This window comes from Lissotriton vulgaris, chromosome 7, assembly GCF_964263255.1.
Source record: "Lissotriton vulgaris chromosome 7, aLisVul1.2, whole genome shotgun sequence".
Lineage (NCBI taxonomy): Eukaryota > Metazoa > Chordata > Amphibia > Caudata > Salamandridae > Lissotriton > Lissotriton vulgaris.
The window spans coordinates 1,187,775,408-1,187,800,163 of NC_141695.1; the positions used below are offsets into that span (position 1 = coordinate 1,187,775,408).

General features: G+C 46.0%; 1 protein-coding gene across 4 annotated transcripts in view; it reads left to right on the plus strand.

Annotated features, from left to right (window-relative positions):
- The window catches only part of RBM27 (RNA binding motif protein 27), a 1,065,407-nt gene that overhangs the window by 467,636 nt on the left and 573,015 nt on the right, over positions 1–24,756 (plus strand). For 2 of the 4 annotated variants that reach the window (XM_086931662.1, XM_086931660.1), the window contains one exon: positions 6,873–6,962. The exons of the other annotated variants lie outside the window; for them this stretch is intronic. In XM_086931662.1, coding sequence (XP_086787788.1) covers positions 6,873–6,962 — 90 coding nt within the window. The remainder of the gene's footprint in view (positions 1–6,872; positions 6,963–24,756) is intronic. 4 annotated transcript variants of the gene reach the window in all.

Genomic DNA, 24,756 nt, shown 5'->3' on the forward strand with positions numbered 1-24,756 from the left:
TTTTTGGTATTTATTTCTGTGCTTTACTTTAGAGGACATTATTACAGATGTAGATCTATTATATTGTCAAACAATTTCTGCGGATAGGTTTAATTCGCTGACCCCCTCACTATTCCCTAAAAACTCCAACCCTTATCCCTCACATCCAATAAACATCAACCATCTCTGTCCCCTGAACACTACTCGCCATGCCTAAACTACACCTATCCCTAAACCTCAAAAAGCCCTTTCCAACCCTACACTCCGCCCATATCTTAACCCTTTAACCTCACCCAATTCTGAACCCATTAACCCCACCCAATTCTGAACCCTAAAAAACATTCTATGCCTAAACCCCACTTATCGCTGGCACCTGAAAGCCTCTCACCACCTCAAACTCCACCATCCCTGAACCCTAAAAAAAAACCCTGCCACCCTTAAACACTGCCCATCCAAGACCCCTAAAACCCCTCACCACCCCTAAACTTTTCTCATCCCCCAAAGCTAAAAACCTATTTCTACACCTACACTTCATCCGTCCCTGTATCCTAAGAACCTTTTGCTTCCCTAAACTCTCCCCAATCCTAAACCCTAAAATCTCTTTACCACCCCTAGCCATCCCTGAACCCTAAAAACACTTCACCACCCCTAGCTCCACTTATCTGTGAACCCTAAAAACTAAGCATGGGCGTAAAATCTGTTCCGTTCACGGAAATTTCAGATTTTCTGCAATTTCGCGGTCCGCGAATCTCGCGAAATTGCAGAAAAATCCGCGAAATCGCTTGCGGGACGGATTTTAAAAAACTGAAGTACATGAAGCACTTACAGGGTTACAGCAGGTGCCCAAGTTGAAGCTAATTTCTTTGTAACCATTTAAAAAATGGTTACAAAGAAATTAACTTCAAATTGGGCACCTGCTGTAACCCTGTAAGTGCTTCCTGAGCGGCAGTTGTTGCCTACTTGCAACTATTCTCTGACCCTGCTCTGACCCTTGAAGCAGGGTCAGAGAATAGTTACAAGTATGGCACAATGCTCCAGGCTGTCACAAAAATTAAACCACAACAGGAAACACTTACAGATAAGGAAGCAGGTGCCGGAATTAAAGCTCAAATTCAGTAACACATTAACCAGCCCCCGCTTGAGGCTGGGCAGGTGTGCTTTCTCCCCATAATCTACAGTGGTGAACCAGAGGGTGCTGTGATGAACCAGAGGGTGCAGTTGTGAACCAGAGGGTGGCAGTTGTGAACCAGAGGGTGGCAGTGATGAACCAGAGGGTGGCAGTGGTGAACCAGAGGGTGGCAGTGGTGAACCAGAGGGTGGCAGTGGTGAACCAGAGGGTGGCAGTGGTGAACCAGAGGGTGTCAGTGGTGAGCCAGAGGGTGTCAGTGGTGAGCCAGAGGGTGTCAGTGGTGAGCCAGAAGGTGGCAGTGGTGAACCAGAAGGTGGCAGTGGTGAACCAGAAGGTGGCAGTGGTGAACCAGAAGGTGGCAGTGATGAACCAGAAGGTGGCAGTGATGAACCAGAGGGTGGCGCTGCTAAACTGCCCGGGAGCCCTGTGGGTGTGAGCCCCCGCGCTGCTGAGCTGCCCAGGGGTTGTGAGCCCACGCGCTACTGAACTGCCCCGGGGCCCAGTGGGTGTGAGCCCCCATGCTGCTGAGCTGCCCCGTAGCCCTCTGTGTGAAAATCATTTGTGCTCAATTGCCTGGGAGCCCTCTGGGTGTGTGCACACATTGTGCTAAGTGCCCCCTGTCCCCAGTACATATATACCCATACCGCACAGCACCATTATGCTCTTGCACCATGAAGTCTGGTGCCTGGATGCTCCTGATCGGTGTAGGTGGTACCACCGTCTGGTGCAGTCAAAATGTAAAGTCATAACTTGATACACAGCACCAATAAACACGTGTCCCCCCCTGGCACCGGTATGCGCATGTACCAGGCCAGCGCCAGCATATGCCTGTACGGGGCAGTTTAGTATGAGATGGGACATTGTCCAGCAGCAGCAGCAGCTGCATGCGCCTGAACCCACTGAGCAGGATCAGAATGGCTTTGTACCAACATGCGTTTCACAGCTATCTTGGACATCTGAAGGATTCTGGGGTCCTGTGCCAAACGTATTTTTGCATCCATGAGTTTCCCGAGCGCCATCCCCGTGTAGCTCCTGTGACCAGGAGGCTGCTTTCTCCTCATCTGCTGCTCTGCTCCGTCTCTGACACTTTATAAACAAGATGCATGTGAACTCGCATAGAAGCCCCGCCCATTTTTGGCCCCGTCCACCACACACTAGCGGTATAAAATGACTTCCCGCCCGTCCCCACTATAATGGGCAGCTCACTCAAGGGACCTCGGCGCCTTTTGGCGTGCTGGCAAAGTTACAGGTACACGTGGTCACATATTTGTGCAAATGGCACAAAAATCCGCGAGTTCGCGGGAAAATTCGAGAACTCACTGACTTTTTTTTGCAATTTCGCACGAATTTGCGGAGCGCGAATTTGCAAATCTCGCCCATACTTACTAAAAACCTTTATCTATGCCAGACGTCCACCCATTCCAGATCACTAAAACCCCTCATCACCCCAATACATTACTCATCCTTGAAATCAAAAAACTCTGGCTAGTCATAAACTCCACCCATGTTTAATGTCCTTTAACATTTTTCCTTAAAATTGTGTTTCCTTTAGAATTATTTTTTAGTTTGCGATTTAATTATATTTCTTTAAAATTGCCATTTCTTAAAATAATTTTTCTGTGACTTGGTTTCCCCCAATGTGGTTTCTCAGTTTTTTGTTTTACATTAATTTACGTATAGCACCTTCCAGAACATTACCAGGAATGAGAGATTGGCAAAGTAAGAACTGGCTAATGATGACGTTCCATCATAAGGTTCTGATGGACCGGTTATCAGAAAATGGGGTTCAAAGCACGGCCTGGAACCTCTTTAAATCATTTCTCACTGATAGATCGCAATCAGTGGACCTGGACAAGGCTAGGTCTAAGCTCTTCTCCCTGCCGTGTAGGGTGCCTCAGGGGTCGTCCCTGAGCCCTACACTTTTTAATGTATATGTGTCCCCGCTGGGAGCCCTGATATGGTCTTTCGGATTCCAACTGACATCTTACGCGGATGACCCGTAAATAGTACTCTCTCTTCATCGTGGTCATGAATCTGAAACCAAAAGGAAATGCTACAACTGCCTGAAAGCCATCACGGGTTGGATGGTGTGAAACTGCATAAGACTTAATTCTGAAAAAACGGAGGTTATCATTTTCAGTAACAACATGAATATCTGGACAACGGACTGGTGGCCGAAAGAACTCAGAACAGTTCCTGAACCAGCTGAGAAGGTGAAGAACCTGGGGGTGATTATGGACAAGAATCTTACTTTTGGTGATCAGATTAGTGGGGTTGTCTCCTCATGTTTCTTTCTCCTCAGAATTCTGAGGGAAATCAAGTTTTTTCTTTCTGGTGACCGCCTGAGGACTGTGGTTTCAGCACTTATTTTGGCACGCCTGAACTATTGTAATAGTCTCTACCTGAATATCCAAAGGAGACTTATGAACAAACTTCAAGTAGTGCAGAACACAGCTGCCAGGCTTCTGACGGGCACACCTAGGTTTGTTTCAGACAAGTGGGAACTAAGACACCTTCACTGGCTCCCAGTGAAACACCGGGCTCAATTTAAAGTCCTTTGCACAGTCTTCAAGGCATAAAATGGAAATGGTCCTGACTACTTGAAACAACAGTTTCAATGGTATGTACCCAGAAGAACTTTACGCTCTCTGGCAGCAAAACAAACGATTGTTCCTTTAGTTAAAAAAGCTTCCTGGAGCTTCCAGGAGCTTCATTACCTCTGCCGCTAGAGCTTGGAACCGCCCACCATTTCACCTTAGAAATGCAACTGAGCTTCTCCTTTAGACGAGAGCTGAAAACCTGGTTATTCATATTATAGCTGTCTCACTCCACGGGAACCAATGAGGTAGTGCTCAGCGCCAGGACACCTTAGGGTAACAGTCCCGCTTTAGAAATTTTAATAACATAACATTAACATAAAACCAACTGACAAAGGAGGGGTTATTGTCCTGCTCACCAAAGAGGACTATGAGTCTAAATGTACAAGATTATTAGCATACCACGGACATTAAAATGAATACTATACACCACCTAGTGTAGGAAGCTCAGATTTAGTATTGGATCTTAACGGAAGCCTCGTTCCGAATGAAAGAAAATACAGTGATACCTTACTTTTACATCTTACCTAAGTTACATAAATATTGGATGCCTCCACCTGCTCGTTCAGTAGTGTTGTGCATCAGCTATGTTCTTAAACCACTATTTCAATTTGCTGTCTTATTTCTCTGCCCCATTGTACAACATACTCCAACTTACTTGAAGGACTTGAGGGACCGTCTAGATATTTTGCATGATATACCCATTGACCCTTCTAACAACTTTTTGGGTAGGCCTTGGCGTTAAGAGTCTGTACATTACTTTACCTCAAAACACCTACTTGGATACCATAGAGGAGATTCTTTGCCAGGAAGTTTGGCAATATAACACCCATCATGAAAAACACAACAGGTAATGGGAGGCTGCGTGCAATAAGTCTAACCACTTTGTAGGTATCAACCCAGGCAGTGACCAGCAAACTTTGCCCACATAATAGTAAGAGGACACCACAACCCACTTCCGTAGTAAAGACAATTTATTTTAAATAAGCAAAATTCATAAAAAATCACAAAGGCGATTATTCTTATTTTTGAAAAGAATTAAAAAGCATGTACAGACATGCAAACATATAGACAATAAAATCAAATACAGTGGAAACAATAGTACACAACAATCACAATTTCATAAAAACATAATTTCAGTTCCTGAGTAAATTAAAAAAATGTTGTCAACACAATCCTCATGCATCTGCACTTTAAGTAAGGGTTTCCCTAAAGATTTTCCTAAGGATAAGCATTTTAAAATGAAGATGTCCCTAAGGGATACCACTTATCCATGACCATGTTTATTACGAATTTTGTTTATTTTTGATCTTTTGCTCCATTATGAGTGCTGTTGACAGATGCAGAGGGACCAACTTTGGCCCTGCCTACACGCCGATGTTAATCCGGGCCCATAGACGCACGTGAAAGCACTCGTTTTGGCCCTGCCCACGTAACGCGTGATGTTCAGTACACACGCAGGTGTGAGGAGCAATGAAACTCCATGCAGGCTCATAATGTCTCAGGTTCCATAGAGTCCTCTCTCCCACAAGATGCAGGGCGCAGAGGACTTTTATCTTTATAATGAGAAACCGTTTACTTTGAGGAAATTTGCTAACTGTCTTTCCTCTTTAACCAGCAGTGTGACTGCAGGGTTCACACACCTTTAAGTTGCCCAATGGGGCCAGATAAGCCCTTTTAGAAGGTATCTGAAGACATTAAATATATTATTTGTCAATGTTTTACTTGCTAGCCTTCAGTCTTGCACGAGGAATGGTCACTATTTTTTTTACAGGTAATGATACAGTGTAGCATAGCCCAAGGGGCTACCATAAGAATACTTCTATGCATGTCATGTGTCCTAGTACGTCCGCAAACACATATGCATACATACTTTATCCTAGAGCATGCCATAATATCCACTAGTGGTAAGATGCACCTTGGGTTCCAGAATAACTTTTCTTCGAAAGCTATGACTTAAAAACATATATTATGTTATGTTGCATGTGCTGTCTTCATCGTGCAGTTACCGGGCAAGCACTCCCAGGAATGGTGCAAGTCAGTGACTCGCATTAACTAAGTGATTCATTATGCGCACTTACATTATGTGAGTAATAATGTTAATGTTTTGAACACCTAACACAGGATAGTGTTTGCTTTCTTATTGATATATAGAGATCTGTTCATGTATGCAGATCTGAAATAGTAGAACACCACATAGCACTGGCACCTGTCCGCACATCAAGACCACACTCGTACAATAAGTGCACTTCACCCAAAGAGCTAGCTGTGCTGTTTATGGCCCCGTATCTGTGTCCATTATCAAACGCATGAAATTGTATATTTGCTGAGTAATCGCGCTTCTTTTAGAAAATTGGGCCAGTAAGTTCTGTGTACCTGAGAAACATAAGTCCTCCGTTAATCATTTTTTTAAGCAACGTAGCACAGCCACCAAATTTGCATGGGCTTTGGGTTTAGTATGATCTACTCAGGGTAGCCTGATTGGCCTACTACGCTATTCGCAAAATATATTGCTTGGAAAGAAGAGTACTCTCAAGGCCCTTTGTTTTATTACGTCCCATTTTTCCTGTGTTTATTTTGAGTTGGATTGTAATTCTAGTGAATTTTGCCTGAGTGGTCTTTGCTAGCTTCATGAAGGTAAGTATATTATACCATCTTCTACACTCCATTTCAGTTATGCCGTAGCTCGAAATTACGGTTTGATTGTTTTTATTTTTTATTTAGCTATTTTGTAGATTCATATTTTTGACTACTCTGATATATACATTTGAACACTTGGCCATTGCGGTATGTTAATCCTGTGATTTGGTCCGTGCTTTATTTGTGATGTATTGTCAAGTTATTAAATGCTATTCTCGATGGAACATTTTCATTAATTGAGGTGTTCGACCTGCCCATTGAAGGTAGGGGTTACTTATGTAAAGTATTTTACTGTTTGTTTTGTTTTTGTAGACTCATGTTTGTTTTGTACACTTTTATATTTTTACAAATGGACGGATACCACATTTGATGGAATAGGATGAAAAATATTCATACTTTATTTCATTTTTTATTTATTAACTGTGCTCTATAACTGACAATATAGTGCTGGAGTAAGCCCTCGCTCCATTTTCATATTTTCTGTGATCCACGTAAAAGAGCTAATGTTTTGTTTCCATTCTATCCAGTCTCTTGCAATTATCCTTTGGCACAGGGAATGCAACCGTTTCCCCGAAGTAGAGGGCCCATTTTACCACCTCTTAGTAAAAATACAGACGGTCAGTACAAATTTTGTTTCTCTTTTTTTGGCATAAAAAAATTCCCTAGTAATGCATGCCTGGAAAAGAAATCGGCACACATTCTAGAAATGTTACTCCTACAGCTTGCTTTAAACTATGGTGTTGGTGGCGGCGCATGTATTTAAGTGGGTGCTTTTTAAGTTGCAGAGTTAAATAGGCTGAAATCACAAGTGGGCAATGAAGGTTCTCTTTATACAATGTTTATTATTCATCACTGGTACTTCAAGGAAGATGTACGTAAGTGTGAGCTTATTTCTTGGAATCAAAGTAAAAATATCCAAATGTTATTACGAAAGTGGAGACCCACTGCTTATTTGGTGACGTTTTTTGGCCCAGGATTGATAAGAATGCGGTTCTTTGTAATTATTTTAAGTATGCTTTAGGTTTTTGAACTCTTACTTCATTTAATTTAGTGTTATTGTCATGGAGTGACCATCGATTTTAAGATAAAAGCATTAGTTTGAGAGGAATATTTGTTGTAAACTTTATAGTGAGCAGAATGTTGTTCAGTAGTGTAACAGCACTTGTGTGAAGACATTTGGGGGAGGAAGTGTGTTTTAAATGTGATTGTCTTTTTCATTCTTAATGAAATTACAATAATTGATTAGCTTGAGTGACATTCTTTCCGTTATACAAAACTACGAGGGCGGGATAGGCCATACATGAGTGTGTAGTCTTTATCAAAATGGTTGGCCTTTACCTTGGAGATGTAGTGCTGTTTTGAAAATTTGGTGCAGGTTTTTAATAGTGAACAACACAAGTCTTCCCAACAAGTTGGATTTGTGTTTGGCTAAAATGTTGTGTTTATTTGGGTACTTAGCATTGTACGTATCCAGAGGCTTCATTGTGCATAACATGATCTTAAAAAGCTACGTCAAACTTGATATTTTTAGACTCCTCCAAAATTACTTTGAATAAAGGATCAGGTTAAAGGCCAATGTGTATTTCAATGACCTTGCTCTGAGATAAAATGGACCACCTCAGAAAGATAGTTTATGAATGGTCAAAAGAGCAGCACCATCTGTGGTGGGGTTCATTTATTGACAACATTAAGGAAGAACTGCTTTTGAAACCTTGAATATAGGTCACGGAAGAACAGCAGCCACATAAGAGGGAGTGCACGAGGAGCAGAGGATCGAGATACAACACCATGCACTGTGTTAGAGGTAGGCAGTATTACCCAACACCCCCGCCCCTCCCTTCAAATCTAGTTTGGTTCACACCTACGCAGGGGTTTATGAAGAACCTGACAGAGGGAGGGTCCCCCCGATATATTTACAGGAGTTGACTATTTTGATGAAAAAGAACTGTTGTCTTTGGCTCAAGAAGGGGCGTAGTCATTGTATCCTATGCAACAAAGACACTTAAGCCATAAACAGGCTTTGTGCAATTGTAAAATGTTCCATATCATTGGGGGCATCCATTTTGCATAATCTTCATGTGGCATGGGAGAAAGATCTTTTCCACATCTGTTAAAGATGCTTGAGAAATAGTGTGCTACAAGATAGAGAGGAAATGACCAAAGTTGGAGATCTGAACAGAAATATGCATGATTACAGTCACAGTGGTGTATGGGGAAACCCCTAAAGACGAAGAAAGAAGCAGTCTCTAAAAAGCATAGCAGTGGCAAAGCCTAAAGTGTTGAAATGCTTGAAAGGAGCTAAAGGTACGAGAGACTCACCGCAGGGGTCAGAATACTCTGATGCAGACTCACAGGGAGATGAAAGCACATTTGAGTGTGTGTTTGCTCCTTTAAATATAGGTATAATTTTCGGGTGTTCAGAGAAAATTAGGGTGGTGGAAGGGGAGCACGTCTTTTAACTACAGTATTAAAGTAAATGTGTAGGGGTTATCGTAAAGGAGATTGAAATACCACATCTGTTTTATTTTGAAGATTGGTGTCTTATAAGATTAGTTTTAAGGTATGTTGCCTTAATGTTAAGGTTGAATAATAAGGGAGAGATCCACCGACAGTAAGGAAGCCTCCGCAACCGACCAAGGATAAGAACAAGTTCTGCACACTTAGTTTTGCATCTGCAGCAGCACAAAGTGGAGTACACAACTTAATGATAATACTCATAGGTTTATTGTTAAGGGGACTGAATGTCCCAGTGAAAAACAAGACCGTTTTAAATATGCTACTCTACATCTTGTAGACAAAACTCAGTGACAATTCTGAAAGAACCACAACACTCATTGCGGCCACTGACAATAGAATCATCCTGGACCAAGGAAAAAAGTCCCTTAGCCTGCTAGACCTCGCGGCGACCTTAGACATGGTCTACCAAAGTACCCTCATCAGAAGACTCCATTAGATTGGCATACAAGGATCCGCATTCATATAGATCTGTTCCTTAAGAGAACGACTTAAAGGACCAGGCAGCCTTCCTTCACATCAGAGCCCAAGAAACTGATATGAGGAGTCCCAGGGATCGTCCCTCAGCCCATCCTTTTCAACATATACATGACACCTGCCAACTTCATCTGATCACAAGACATCACCTTCACCTCCTGCGCCGATGACACCCAAGTCATCCTCTCCCTGACAGAAAAGACAACCACTACCAGAACGAACTTTCCCAATTGCATGACCATGGTAGCAGACGGGGTGAGAACCAACTGCCTAAAGCTCAACTCCGGTACAAAAGGGGGGGGATTAAACCCAGATCTTTTGACTGGGTGTGAGTGTTTGATTGATTCGGATGCTCCGTCCATTACCACCCCATTTTGTACCGCTTTTGGCTGCCATAAGTGTGGCAGGATATACTCAGATGTGAGTCCCTTGCTCACTTTGCCACTGGATTCAAGCAAGCCGGGCTGAAGACGGCTGGAATGCCAGAAACCGGTCCTCGGAAGCTTGTTTCCGGTCCAGGGAAGACATGGCTTGGCAGTTCGGGCTGGACTCTTCCCATGAGGCACAGGGTCAGACTGATTTGCATATAGCCATGTCTGAACGGGGTGGCAGAGTGGGCTAAAGAACGGTGATGGATTAAACCCAGATCTTTTGACTGCTCCGTCCATCACCACCCCCTTTTGTACCGCTTAAAGCTCAACTCCGGCAATACCAAAGTACTGATCTTCCGCAACAAGACCTCCCCATGGGACTCCACCTGGTGGCCATCAGACCTTAGAAGAACACCCACAGACCACTCACGAAATCTAGGGATAATTCTAGATGACAAGTTCATCATGAGAACTCAAATCAGCGCAGTGTGTTCCTCCTGCTTCCACATTGTACACATGCTGGAAAATATCTTCAAATGGTTGTCTCAGAACACCAGAACATCACACACATATTCATCACCAGCAGGCCAGAGTACTGCAACGATCTCTGTGCCGGAATCTCCAAACAAATCCTATACAGTCTCCTGGCCATCCAGAACACTGCTGCAAGATTCTTACTCTACCTCCTTCGCACTTCACACTGCATGTCAGGAAGCTTTCAAAGGCTCCCCATTCATAGGCGCGGCCAATTCAAACTTCTCACGCACACATACAAAGCCCTAAACCACACAGGACCAGAATTCCTGAACAGCCTCATACACTTTCACCAACCCACCACACACCTACTCTTTGCCTCACTCTCGCTTGCACACTCACTGCATCTGTGAAAGCAAAACTAGAGGTCACTCATTCTCCTAAATATTACCCAGACATGAAACAATCTCCCTCAACACATCAGAGTCTTCTTCTCACTTCCTGAGTTCCACAAGAAGCTGAAGACCTGGCTGTTCCTATAAGCACCTTGGGGAACCACACACCTACACAAGCGCCTGGATACTCTCTCTTGATTAGTGCTCTGTACAAATCAACATAACATAACATGAAAAGGAACCATTTCTTAACCCCTTCCATGCTCATGACAAGGTCAACTCGTCATGGGTGTTACCTGCGCTGTGCTTATGACGAGTTGACCTTGTCATGAAACTATAGTATTCAAGCATTTGCAGCATAGGAGGGGAAAACCCCTTAGCCTCCAAGGTGTTAATCCAAGAGACCAACCTTTTCCAGAGAGGTTGGTCCCGCCTCATATTCGTTCCCTAGACTGTATTTATTCCTCCGGTTGATCCTTGATGCTATGACTAAAAATAGATTGAAGTAGACAGTGATTGTTTTCTATGGTCCTAACATTTAACAGAAAAGATTAAGTAAAGATGCAAATACAAAAGCATTACAGGTAGCTGTAAGTGACTTAATAATTGATGGACACTTTAACATAGTGAAGGACATTACAAAAGACATCTTTGGGGAGTAGTGGATATGTTTGAAGATTATGAAGCTTTTGATGGATAATTCTCACCACAGATTTCTCACCTCCATAATATCCCCTGGCAGCAGACTGGATCCAGACAATTTCCTTAGCACGGTTCCTGATCGCTGACCTGTGGCATCGTGCAACTCCGCGTTGGATTCTGCCACCCTAGACAGGGCAGAACCAAGGCACCTATAAGTGTCTCCTCTGTGTGCTCATATCAGTTGCTTTCTGTCTATTCCATCTAATGTGGATCCAGAGCTCCACATCCAGCTTTTGTCATTCTTACGGCAGAGCCCAAATTTGTAGAATCTGTGCTAGGAAATCATGTCCCCTCCAAACACTAGAGGCTTCAACCATGCAGAGACTGCAGGAGACTGATGTATGTCGCTGATTAAGGTGATGTTGCATTTGGTGCCTGGGCTCTGGTCCTGACTCGACATATGTATCCTTATGAACCTGAAGGCAATCCAGAACTGGAAGGTGAAGATTTACACTGTCTTCTGGTAAGATGAATTCTGGGCGAATTAGAAGTGCAAACATCAAAACGTTAAACTGAAATCAACTCCATCCCGCCGCTCTAGCTCGAACGAAAAGATGAGGCGTCAAGATAAATATAGCACTCCAAGTCACCAGTTTCAGAACTGGTTTGCCACATTGGGGTCGGCTGACAGAGTTCATTAGGCTTGTGTTTACCCTGTAGCAGATAGTGGTCTTCAAGGGGGCCATGCTACATGTCTTTGGTGTAGTTCCACCAGTCCTTACCTGATGCTGTCTGTACCTTTGGGACTTCGGTTTTCACTTCCATATTGGCCCCAAGATTTAAGCTGGTTCCAGCAGCTCCTTCGCTGGTCTCTACTACAGTGGTGCCGATGGGAGCTTTGCTGCAGAGAAAAATGTCACACGCCAAAGCGTCTTCAATCGGAGCTCGACAGATGTCAACATTGATGGTCTGCGGCCGCCGTAGCACCGAGTGGCACTGCGGAACGGGAGATGCATGGACATAATTATATAGTTCGAGGCATGTGGGCTGCTGAATTCATATCTGTGCATAGATCGCCGCCTAGTGTTGGGTCCGGATGATTGCACATTGTTGTCCTGGAAGAGTCTTCGAAGTATCACGAGATAGGTGGCTCCTCCCATGGACTACAGTGCGCATGGGCATCCTCTCCATCCTCAGATTGTTTTTTTCCGCCATTGGGTTCGGATGTTACTATCTTAGCTCAAGTTAGGAAAACTTTCTACAAAGCCAAAAGGCTTTCGATAGCGTCGGTATCGTTTCGTTCGGTATCTGTGCCTTGTTTCTAGAGGACATCGAGGACTCGACAGGTTTTTCTTTCCATACTCGACCCGATCTTTGATCTCAAATGGAAAGGAGTCCATTCAAGAGGTGTCCCCTTTGCAATGCAAAGTACCCGCACATCAATGTCCACCCGGTGTGCAACAAGTGCCTGTCCCCAGACCATAACAAAGCCAACTGTATGGCCTGTGCCCGGTGCAGGTCGAAGAAAACTCTCAAGATTCGACGCGCGGCTCGATTGGAGTCAAAGAAGTCAGCGCCTGTTCCCGTGAACATCTTTGGGACCGAAGACGAAGAGGTCGTTTATCTGGAGGATCAGGAACACTGCTCCGATCCGGCTTAGGGCCATGACTCCGAGTATGACGCCGAAGACGAGGAGGCGCAGGACGAAGACGAAAACGTCGTCCATGAGGTAGGAGACGACATGGAGGCCCTTTGGGCCGTAGAATATAGCTCGGGCGAAGAGCTAGGCCAAACCGGCTGTACGGGGGCCGAAGATGACGCACTCCATAAGGCTCAGGTCGAGGGATCGCCACTAGGCCTTACCCAAGATCTACAATCTCGTTCAACAGCCCGGCATAAAGGCCCGGCTTCGAACATTACTAAAGAGCCTTCGGTTTCTAAACCGCCATCTGTCGATACAAAGAAATCAAAACCAACAGCATCTTTCCCAAAACTGAAACCGAAAGTGCAATTGACTCTAGTCGGCTCCAAGGCCTCAAACCCCTCGGAGCCGTAGAAAAAGAAAATGGCCGTCGATGCCGGAAAGCTCAAGAAGGTCGTCGAGCCGATGGTTGGGGCACCGAAGACCAAGGACAAGGCCGTCGAACCACCGAAGCCGACGCCAAAGGGAGTCGATTCGCACAAAAGGCTCGAACCGAAAGATGGGATCGATCCTCGGTCGAGGCCTACGGACAAGTCGAAGACCTGCTCCAAGGACCCTGTCGAGTCGACGCACCCCAGTCCGTTCATAGCCAAAGAAGTGTCGGAGTCGCTCCAACGCATCAAGGATAAGGCTACATCGGTCGGACCTAAGAAGGCCTCGATGCCGAAGCTGGTTGGACAAGTTCAGACCGCGTCGACACCTATCAAATTCGGGTTACTGCCCTCTGTGCGTCCGAAGATGTTCGAGCCGAAACAATCTATCGGCACCACTAAACATGTGTCGACGGAAATGGAGGCTGCAGAAGAGCCTGAAGACGGGACCCGAGACAATTCATCGACTCGGAAACTGGTAGACTGTCCATATACAAAAGAAAATTAATGCCAGAAACTCCCATGGAATCATATAAGATTCCCTTGAAGAAGAGAGTTTCTACAACTTCTCCAGCTCTTGTGGAACCCCTCCATTACTATGGACAGGAACCTCAAAATTTTTCGCCAACATACTCAGATGTGGAGGCAGGGGATAACGAACATGAGGATGACCTCTATCATGTGGACACTGATCCTGATGATCAAGACCAACAATGGACGGACCCTGCTGACTCAAGGGATCCGCACACTGTCCCGGACACTCATGTGTATAGTGTGAAGACGTCTCCTACTGAGGACACAACTGCCTTTAACGCCCTTATTGAAAGGGCAGCCAGTAATCATGACGTCGAGCTACATGCTGACCCTGTGGATGAAGACTTCCTGGTCGACACTTTTTCAACTTCAGAAAGGGCAGTCAAAACCCTACCCATGCTCAAAGGGGTCCTCAAGCATGCTAGTGACATTTTTAAAGACACCACTAGGGCCAGGGTGTTAAACCCAAGGATTGAAAAGAAATATAGGCCGGCCCCTGTGGACCCTCCTAATATAAGGGGACAGTTGCCATTGGACTCATTGGTTGTTTCTAATGCACGTAAGAGAGCCAACTCCCACACTACAGGTGATGCTCCTCCTCCTGACAAAGAGTCAAAAGTTATGGAAACTTTAGGAAAAAGAGTAGCTGCGCAAGCGGCTAACATCTGGCGCATTGCCAACACTCAGGCACTCTTGGCCAGATATGACAGGTCACATTATGATACCCTTGAGACACTGTTGCAACACCTACCTGATCAGTACAAGGTGGGTGCAGAACTACTCAACCAGGAGGGGAAACTGATAACCAATGCTTCCATCAAGTGCGCTCTAGACGCAGCTGACACTGCAGCCAGGGCCATCAACACTAGCGTTATGTTAAGGAGACACGCCTGGTTGAGAATTTCAGGATTCAAACCTGAAATTCAAACTTCTATCCTCAATCAACCAGCTAACCCAGACTTCTTATTCGGACCTGAGGTTGACACCACCCTTGAAAAACTTAAAAAAAAGACACAGAGACTGCAAAGTCTATGGGGGCTCTGCAGTCACAGCAGTTTCGGGGTGGCTCCTTTCGTCGCTCCAATACTAGGGGCCCCTCCAGAGGTCGGTCAACACAACAGACACAATACAACAAGGGAGGTACACAATCCACCTACAATAAGAACAACCGGGGTGGATATTGTGGAAACAACATCAAGGGCAGAGTCAGAGGAAACAACAGTTTCAGATCCTCTGCCAATACCAAACAGTGACGTCTTGTCACTGCCCCCCGACCATATAACACCTGTCGGGGGGAGACTACAGCAGCTCCTGCCAGTCTAGAGGTCCATCACCACAGACAGGTGGGTGAGAGACATTGTACAGTACAGGCATTGTCTGCAATTGACGTCCACTCCACCCAACATCCCACCAAGACACCGTCCTATGTCCGCAGAGCACTACACTTATTGCAGCAGGAGGTTGTCAGCATGCTGCAAAAAGGGGCCATAGAGCTCGTGCCTGTAGAAGACCAAGGGTCAGGGGTGTACTCTCTGTACTTTTTAATACCCAAAAAGGACGGGTCTCTCAGACCTATACTGGACCTCAGGCCTCTAAACAATTACATTCTGTCAGAGCATTTTCATATGCTCACCTTACAGCAGGTTCTGCCACTACTCAGTCAGGGAGACTTCCTTGCAACACTGGATCTCAAAGATGCTTATTTCCATATACCCATTCACCCATTACACAGACAGTATCTCAGGTTCACTATTCAACATCAACATTATCAGTTCAAAGTCCTCCCTTTCGGAGTAACGACGGCACCCAGGGTGTTCACAAAGTGCCTGGCAACAGTAGCAGCACACCTCAGGAGACAGCACATACATGTCTACTCGTATCTGGACGACTGGCTTATTCAAGCAAAGACGGCCCAGCAGTGTGCCAGCCACATGTCCCACACCATTCATCTTCTTCACAGTCTGGTATTCTCACTGAATTATCCAAAGTCACATCTTCAGCCCGCCCACGTGCGACAGTACCTGGGCGCGACAAAAAATCTGGCAGCCAAAGCTCAGCCAAATGCAGCGAGAATAAACAGCATGCAATTGCTGATACAAAAATTCAGACCCCAACACTCGCTTCCAGCGAAAGTGTTCATGCAGTTGATAGGCATGATGGCCTCCTGCATTTTCATAGTCCCGCACGCGAGACTACACATGCGTCCGCTTCAGCAGTGCTTAGCACATCAGTGGAATCAGGCTCAAGGACAGTTAAAAGACCTAGTGTTGGTGAGCGGTGGGGAAATTCAACTCTCTGCATTGGTGGAACCCACGAAACCTTTGCAAGGGCCGACCGTCCCAAGAGCCTGTGCCACAAATTGTACTGACGGGGGACGCGTCTCTCCAGGGATGGGGAGCTCATGTACTCCACTACACAGTGCAGGGCCTATGGACAGCACAGCAAAAGAAGATGCACATCAACCTTCTGGAACTGATGGCAATCTTCATGGCGATGAAAGCTTTCAAGGTACACTTGTGCAACATGGTAGTGTTGATCCGGACGGACATCATGACTGCCATGTACTACATTTATTTATTTATTTATTTATTTTTAATATTTGTAAAGCGCATCATTTACCATTGGGCGTCTTGGCGCTAATAAAAACCAGTTATTTGTGACAGTCTACATGAGAAAGAAATGATCATTGAGTGAACAGCCAGGTTTTTAAAAGTTTACGGAATTGGAGGAGAGAGGAACTTTGCCTGATGTTTAGGGGTAGCGTGTTCCAGAGCTTTGGGGCGGCCACCAAAAAACGCCGGTCGCCCCAGGTGACAGTTTTAGTGCGAGGGATGACCAGTTGATTGAGAGTAGCTGATCGTAAGACTCTGTTAAGTTTGTGTTGTTGTAGCTGTTCTTTCAAAAAGCGGGGAGGAGTGCTGTCCTGAGGCGGAAGCCGGGACTGTTTTTAAACATTATAATTGCTGCTACTCGTTTTTAATACAGACTGCTTGTATTAAATTGTATTGTACTGTGTTTTTTAAAAATCACTAATTTTGCACAGAGCAGGGCGCGAACCCCGCGATCTCGCCTCACCGGCCCCGCCATCTTGAGTGAGGGGGACGAGCTGGGCGAGCACTCTAGTGCTCTGCCCCACCCGCCCCTGCCTGCATAAAAGCCGCTAGAACCCTCACTCGCGCTGATTGCTAGCGCGGTAGGAGTGCTGTCCTGATGCGGAAGCCGGGACTGTTTTTAAACATTATAATTGCTGCTATTCGTTTTTAATGCAGACTGCTTGTATTAAATTGTATTGTACTGTGTTTTTTAAAAATCACTAATTTTGCACAGAGCAGGGCGCAAACCCCGCGATCTCGCCTCACCAGCCCCGCCATCTTGAGTGAGGGGGACGAGCTGGGCGAGCACTCTAGTGCTCCGCCGCCCCCTGCCTGCATAAAAGCCCCGAGAACCCTCACTCGCGCTGATTGCTAGCGCGGTAGGAGTGCTGTCCTGAGGCGGAAGCCGGGACTGTTTTTAAACATTATAATTGCTGCTACTCGTTTTTTATACAGACTGCTTGTATTAAATTGTATTGTACTGTGTTTTTTTAAAAATCACTAATTTTGCACAGAGCAGGGCGCGAACCCCGTGATCTCGCCTCACCGGCCCCGCCATCTTGAGTGAGGGGGACGAGCTGGGCGAGCACTCTAGTGCTCCGCCCCGCCCGCCCCTGCCTGCATAAAAGCCCCGAGAACCCTCACTCGCGCTGATTGCTAGCGCAGTAGGAGTGCTGTCCTGAGGCGGAAGCCGGGACTGTTTTTAAACATTATAATTGCTGCTACTCGTTTTTAATACAGACTGCTTGTATTAAATTGTATTGTACTGTGTTTTTTAAAAATCACTAATTTTGCACAGAGCAGGGCGCGAACCCCGCGATCTCGCCTCACCGGCCCCGCCATCTTGAGTGAGGGGGACGAGCTGGGCGAGCACTCTAGTGCTCCGCCCCGCCCGCCCCTGCCTGTATAAAAGCCGCCAGAACCCTCACTCGCGCTGATTGCTAGCGCGGTAGGAGTGCTGTCCTGAGGCGGAAGCCGGGACTGTTTTTAAACATTTAATTGCTGCTACTCGTTTTTAATACAGACTGCTTGTATTAAATTGTATTGTACTGTGTTTTTTAAAAATCACTAATTTTGCAGAGAGCAGGGCGCGAACCCCGCGATCTCGCCTCACCGGCCCCGCCATCTTGAGTGAGGGGGACGAGCTGGGCGAGCACTCTAGTGCTCCGCCCCGCCCCTGCCTGCATAAAATGACACCCTGGTCTAGGAAGCGCAGCGGACGGGCACAGCGGGTGCGCCGGAAGCGCGCCGAAGGCGTGCCAAAGGCAAGCCCGTCTGCGCCCGTCCGCGACCGGACACGGCCTATGGCCACCACCCCTGGTCCTGATAATCGAAAAGTTTGGAGTAGGAACGATCTTGTAAGCCTGTCCTCCATTACCTGTACCCCCGGCCTTCACACCATACACATAGGGGAGGAAGTAGGTTGCAGACACTGCCAATTCCGATTTAGTACAGCGATAGTTGATTCCCGGGGCAGTTCCACTTTGTCCTGCGGCTTGCTCAACGTGAGATCACTACGATGTCACAAGCTCGATATCCACGACTTACTAATGGATAGACAACTGGACCTGCTATTCCTCACAGAAACGTGGTTGGATGTTCACTCTGATCCCGACATCATTCAGGCATTACCAGAAGATTACCTGATGGTGAGACTGGACAGACCCGATGGCAGAGGAGGAGGTATAGCTATTGTATTTAAACAGCAGCTTGCCTGTCAATTGGAATTAGTCCATATGGCGGATAGCGAGGCTGGTGTTTTTACCATAGAAATTAATGGGGGCACCACGGTGAAGGGTTATCTAATCTACCGTCCCCTGGCAAGGTTTAAAGGTAACCTAATTGAGTGTGTTACGGAGATGGCGTTGCGGAGAGATAAGTTTCTGCTACTCGGAGATCTGAATATGCATTTAGAGGATCTGTCGGACAAAGGAGCGATGGAGTTCCGGCAAGAACTTCAGGCCTTACAACTAGAGCTAAAGGGCCAGCTTCCAACACATCAGCATGGCCACTTGCTTGACCCAGTATTTGCGAACTGGGAGGAAGTCATAGCGGCTTTCCCCGTGCCCCTCCCTTGGACCGACCACTTCCTGGTACCATTTGAAATTCTTTTCCCTAAACATAAGGTGACAGACCCCACTCCCCTTAACTATCCTAGGCGTAAATGGGCCAGGTTTTCCCTGCCAGAGTTCAATGAGGCTCTTATCGCAGAGGGCCCCCCTGGAGGTGATGACGCGGATTCAGCAAATAAATTGCTTAATGACCGTATCACGGCGGCCCTGGACCGTACGGCCCCCCTGGGCCGGCCGAAGGAGGGCGGTCGTAAACGGAGAGCGGCACCTTGGTTCAATGAGGAACTGCGTTGTGCTAAGAAGGATTGTAAGCGAGCAGAAAGGCAGTGGAGGGTAGCCTATGACAGCCAGGCAAGAGAGAGATATCTCGTCAATAGATGGGCATATCACAATCTAATCAGGAGAGCGAAAACTGCCCACTATGCCAATAGGATTATGGGGGCAGAGAACTCAGCGAAAGAACTGTTCTGTGTTTATAAATCCCTGGCTGTCCCCAAGTCCTCTGCAGGGTTAGAGGATTGTTCAGTTGCTGTTTGCAATCGCATTGCTGACTATTTTGGCGATAAAGTGTCCAAAATTTACTCTGCTTTTTCTGCCCAACCCTTGGCAGGGGGAGAGTTCGAAGTATCAGTTAGAGAGACTGATGGACAAAATCTGCTGCTTAATCTCCACCCCACCAGTAGAAGACCTGATCAAAATATGTAGGTCAGTGAAGTCAGGCTCCCCACGGGACCCAGCATCTCCCAAACGGTTGGGGGACAGCTTGACGACACTAGAACCATACATTAGGCATTTATTGGATGTCTCCTTTAGGTCCAGCACTATGCCTAGGGAATGGAAACAAGCGGTGGTGCTTCCCCTCCGCAAGAAGCCTAATATCATCTTCGAAAAGCTGGACAACCTACGCCCCATCTCCCTCCTACCCTACTTCTCTAAAGTGGCGGAGAAGGTGGCCAACTTGTAGTATAGATATATATATATATATATATATATATATATATATATATATATATATATATATATATATATATATCCCCATGCAATCGTCATCAAAACCTCATTAAAAGAAAACAGCTGCTCCTACTACCGCAGCACGATTTCACATGCACAATCTCATATTTCCAATAAACAGTTTCCTATACGTGGTGGGCAGGCAATTGCAACAATGTATCTCAACAGCCTCCAAGTGCCTACGCTAGAACAAAGTTAAAAAGAGAACAAAGGGACATATTGCTAACTTCACATGCTATTATTACCCACATTATTTAAATCCTTTGCGTCTAATGGACACAACATTATCATCCACTGGAGATCCATACATGTGGCCTGTTCAATATTACAATGGAGCGGGCTTTGCTGAAGAGGAAAAGTGATGATGAATGATTATATCAACAGATACATCAATAAAGCATGTTTTATATAAATTAACGTACTAAACAACAACACTAAAGGGCTGCTATCTGGAGAAAATGTTAACTATTGCCTTACTGAGTGTGGGACCGGTTATGGCATGAATAACTACTCGGAGACTCATTGGGACTCAACTCGGACTCATGTGGATGTAGGATTCTAATGTTGCCACACTAGACGTCTGGACAGGAAAGAACAGGGCCCCCAGTACTTCAAACTGCCCCCAAGGGGTATCGTCCAACAGATATCCCCTTCGATGAATCCAGACTCTTTGGAGAAACTGTGAAGTCTGCATTGGAGAGAATTAATGAAAGCAAATCCACAGCACACTATTTGGGGATACTAATGCAGGCGAACTTTAGATATGTCTTTCTGGGTAGTTCTCAGGTTTAGATGTACTCTTGGCCTCATGCATCCTCCCCAATGACAGATGGCATATGCAAGCTCTTCCATGGAACTTGAAAACCCTGATGGCTGAGCATCGGGGATTCCTCCAACTCCATTTTGGTCTCTAGGGAAGCGGCTCAAGCACTACAGTGGTGTGTGTAAGGTGCTAGTCTGACCTGTGGATTGCCACTTTCCGTTAACCACTCAGAACTTACAGTTGTGATGCTCATCACTGCTGGCTGTTACTTGGGAAAGGTAGAGATCAGAAGCCTCTGGTGTCTGGTGGAGAGCCTACTCACATCAGCCTACTGGTGCTTTAAGCAATCCATTTGGACCACAAAGCCTTCCAGCTGTTCAAAGGAAAACTGGTGGACATTTGAGACTACAAAAAGCAGGGCAGAGTGGGCATCTGGACCCTGTGACAGGCGGCTTTGTGCCTCAGGATGTGGCTTGAACAACAGAACATCTTCCTCTTTGCCAACTTCTGGGAATGGTCCCTGAATGCCGTAGCGGATTAATTGAGCAGGCAATGGTAGATCCCAAGTAGTATCTCCCTCCTGAGATAATACAGAGTCTAAGAACACTGATAAGACCTCGGTGTCTGCCTTTTCATGCGCTCTAGTTTCGGCCCAGCCCCTTGATATGAGAAAGTTATGGTTGGAATGCAACAAGGGATTTCTTCACTGCTTCCCACCAATATCGTTCCTACCTAGGTTTTCTGAAGATCAGGAAAGGCTCGGCTTGAGTTGTCTTAGTTGCTTCTGATCGGTATTTGCCCTCCGATCAGCCTCCTCTTCGGGAGGACCTACTGTCTCAGCAGAAATGCAGACTGAATTTCTATGGTTGTGTTTGTAAAATGCGAACCCAAATATAAGGTCCCTGTAACCTTTGTTTTTTTCAGTGGCTAGATAGATAGATAGATAGATAGATAGATAGATAGATAGATCTGGGCTGAAAGATCAAGTTGGAAGACCTGTTCCTAAAACTCACTTGAGGTATGACCAGATTTTTAGGTCGAGCCTGGCGTCACAGCGCGAAGCGCTGTCGCCAGCGAGCTCTATTGTTAGTGACTTGCCTTGGAAGTGGGACAGGAGATGGGCACACATAGAGATTTCCAGCGATTTCAGCAGGTGTACGCGCACGTACACATCTCCTGTCCCACTTGCAAGTCAGCCTCCTCTGGGCTCTTGTCGCTGCGCTGGTGTCATCTCCTCCGCATCACATGGCACACGCGGGGCTTCCTTCACGCCACTTCTAACCCATGGCTTCTCTTTTTTACTGCCACCACCGCGGAGCTCTCCCTCAGGCATGGGAGCCCCGCGTCACCACTGCTCCTCTCTGCCACGTACTCTGTGCGCGCGGGCTTCCCGCAGAAGGGCGAAGTCCTGGCCCACGTCTGGCTTGTTTAAAAAAGTGATTTCCGCTCTCTTTGGAAAATACGTGTGGTAGTGTTGATGTAAGGAAATGTTTCTCTGCGTCTGCCATCCCAGTGCACTGCCCTCTTTTGGCACACTGCACAGATAGAATAATAAGTTACCTCAATGGGGCATTTTAACAAACCACTGTTCCCGTGGACTTGAGTAGTGTATTTAAGTGCTTGGTGGACTTCGCCGAGGCCCCGCCCCCACGTCAGCTGTTAATTGTATCCATCTAGTGCGAGCCCACCTTCGAGGGCAATAAAACTCCTACTGCTTTATAAAACTCAGAGGAGAAAAAGTCAGCAGCAGTGGCAGGGAGCCGGCGGCTGAGCAGTGAACACAGCGTGGGTAGGATTAAAGACCACCAGGGACACTGAGTCCCCCATACTGGGCACAGTGGGGCATGTCGGAAAACTTTGCGAGCCTCGGAAAAGGTCTGCTTTTCTTTGTTTAAAAAATAGTCCTTCAAGGAACGGGAACAGAGCTGAACTAGCTTCTGGCGCCATCTAGTGGTATTAATCATGTTAGCTGCTTCGTTATTACTAAATACAGCGTGTTTGCTTTAGAATACCTAAATAAATGTTGCAGCATGAGCTGCGGGCCTAGCAAATTACCCACTCTTGTCTAATGATGTAGCGAGCTCATGTTCTTCCTGAAGCTGCAATTTGGTAGTTTGTTTTTGAAGAGCAGAGTTAATATTGCATAATCTTATGTGTTGATCTTATTACAGACTGATTGTGGCCTTTTCCCTTCATATTACGTTTCAAATGTTTCAGCTCAATCCCAGTTATGTTGTTTATTGTCGGAAATATGCCCATACCCATTTAACCCTTATCTGCCCAGAAAGAAACTGAACCGGTTACAGTTATGAGCTAGGGCAGTTGAGCCCTGGTCCTGGAGGAACAGTCTTGTTCCTACATTTCAGTATATCCACGGGATGGCACTTGCTACTGTATTTTCTGAGTAGAAGAAAGCTAAAATATGAATACAAATAATGGTTGGCTCTGTACACCACATGGCCGGTGGCTTTATAACCTTTTCTTTCTTGGTAAATCGACTCAGATGGACTCGTCTTCTCCGATGGTACTGGTCGACATGTGGTGCTCTTGCGCAAGTGGTAACTGTATGGTGAATGGATTTGAATTTATTGTATTATGTAACAAAAAGGGTGTGTATTGTGTTCACATAACTGGTACACGGGATCTGACACAGCAGGGCACCAGGAATCTTCCCTATGTGTCTATGCAATAAGCACAGACATGGTACTATAGCTCTTATGCATGAAGAGGGTATTAACTTTCCCACCAAGACAGGAGTAAGCAACCTCACGTCTTGGTGCAGGGGCAGCTTCAATATGCTTGGGTAGTAGATTACTAAGACACTTGTGCAAACGTACATGTTACTACATCAGGACCGTACTTATGACCCTTCTAGGTTATTTCAAGTTTCTTGGTAGAAGCGCTGGGATGCCCTTGGGTAGCCATGCGCTATACAAGTGCGTATTCATTCATTCTCTTTTTCCCAGGTCAGCACTGACTGTGTGACGTCTGTGAAGTGCTCTGCACCCTTTGAGCTCTTTTTTACACTATAAAAAGCATCAGATAATTAAATAAATTTCAAAAGAACAATATGCACATATCCGGTTTTGATGTGGAGTATTCCAGTAGTATTTATTTTTAAGCCTGTACATAAATGCATCTGGATTATAGCTTTAGTGTCTCCTCACATCTGCATATGTCACTGCGGTCTGTGCTTTTTTTTCTGGCCCCTTCACGTTCCTCAAGGGACGTGAGGCTAAATAGCTGTCAATTGTTGGTCTCCCCCCCCCCCCCCCCCCCCTCCCCCCCCCCCCCCCCCCCATATGCAAATGAGGGAACACTCTCTGAAGGTAGCGTTGGTGCTTTATGTGAGCGAGTGCTATCACTATTACAGAAGGCGTTGCACAGGCACCTGCGGCCCCTTCTGTAATACCAAAGTGCCCATGGGGCACACAAAGTAGACGGACATGCCCGTTTCGTCCCCAGAGCACTTGTATGATACGGTCCCGTGGTTGTAGTCTGTGCTGGGGTCGTGCTGAGTAGGTTAGATTAAACAGCCATCCAAGAGCACTCCTGAGCCACTGGTGTGGTAAAGGCATAAAACCAGTGCGTATGAGTTCCGAAGATATAAAGATCGAAATGTGCAGTCATGAAGGTGACATCCATTGTTTACCGTTGCCAATTGTGTGAACATTTATGAAGTTTTCAATGCTGCCCATTTGCGCCCACGGGTCTCTTAAAGATCCTGGTGTTTTTTCTTTGCTAGCTATTTAAGGTTGTCTATTCCCATCTCCTGTTAAAAATCAAGCTTTATTGGGAGACATTTCCTAAGGCATTAGCCTATGGAACTGATTCTCTCTTGAGTCTTGAAGCAATTGTATAAAGTTTTGGAAAAGATTGAAATGAAAATGTGTCAAAGCTGAAAGACGTATGATCTGATATGTTGCATGCTGTAAGCATCAACCACCCTCAATTTATTTTATCACTGAACACCATAGTATCACTCGTCGCCAC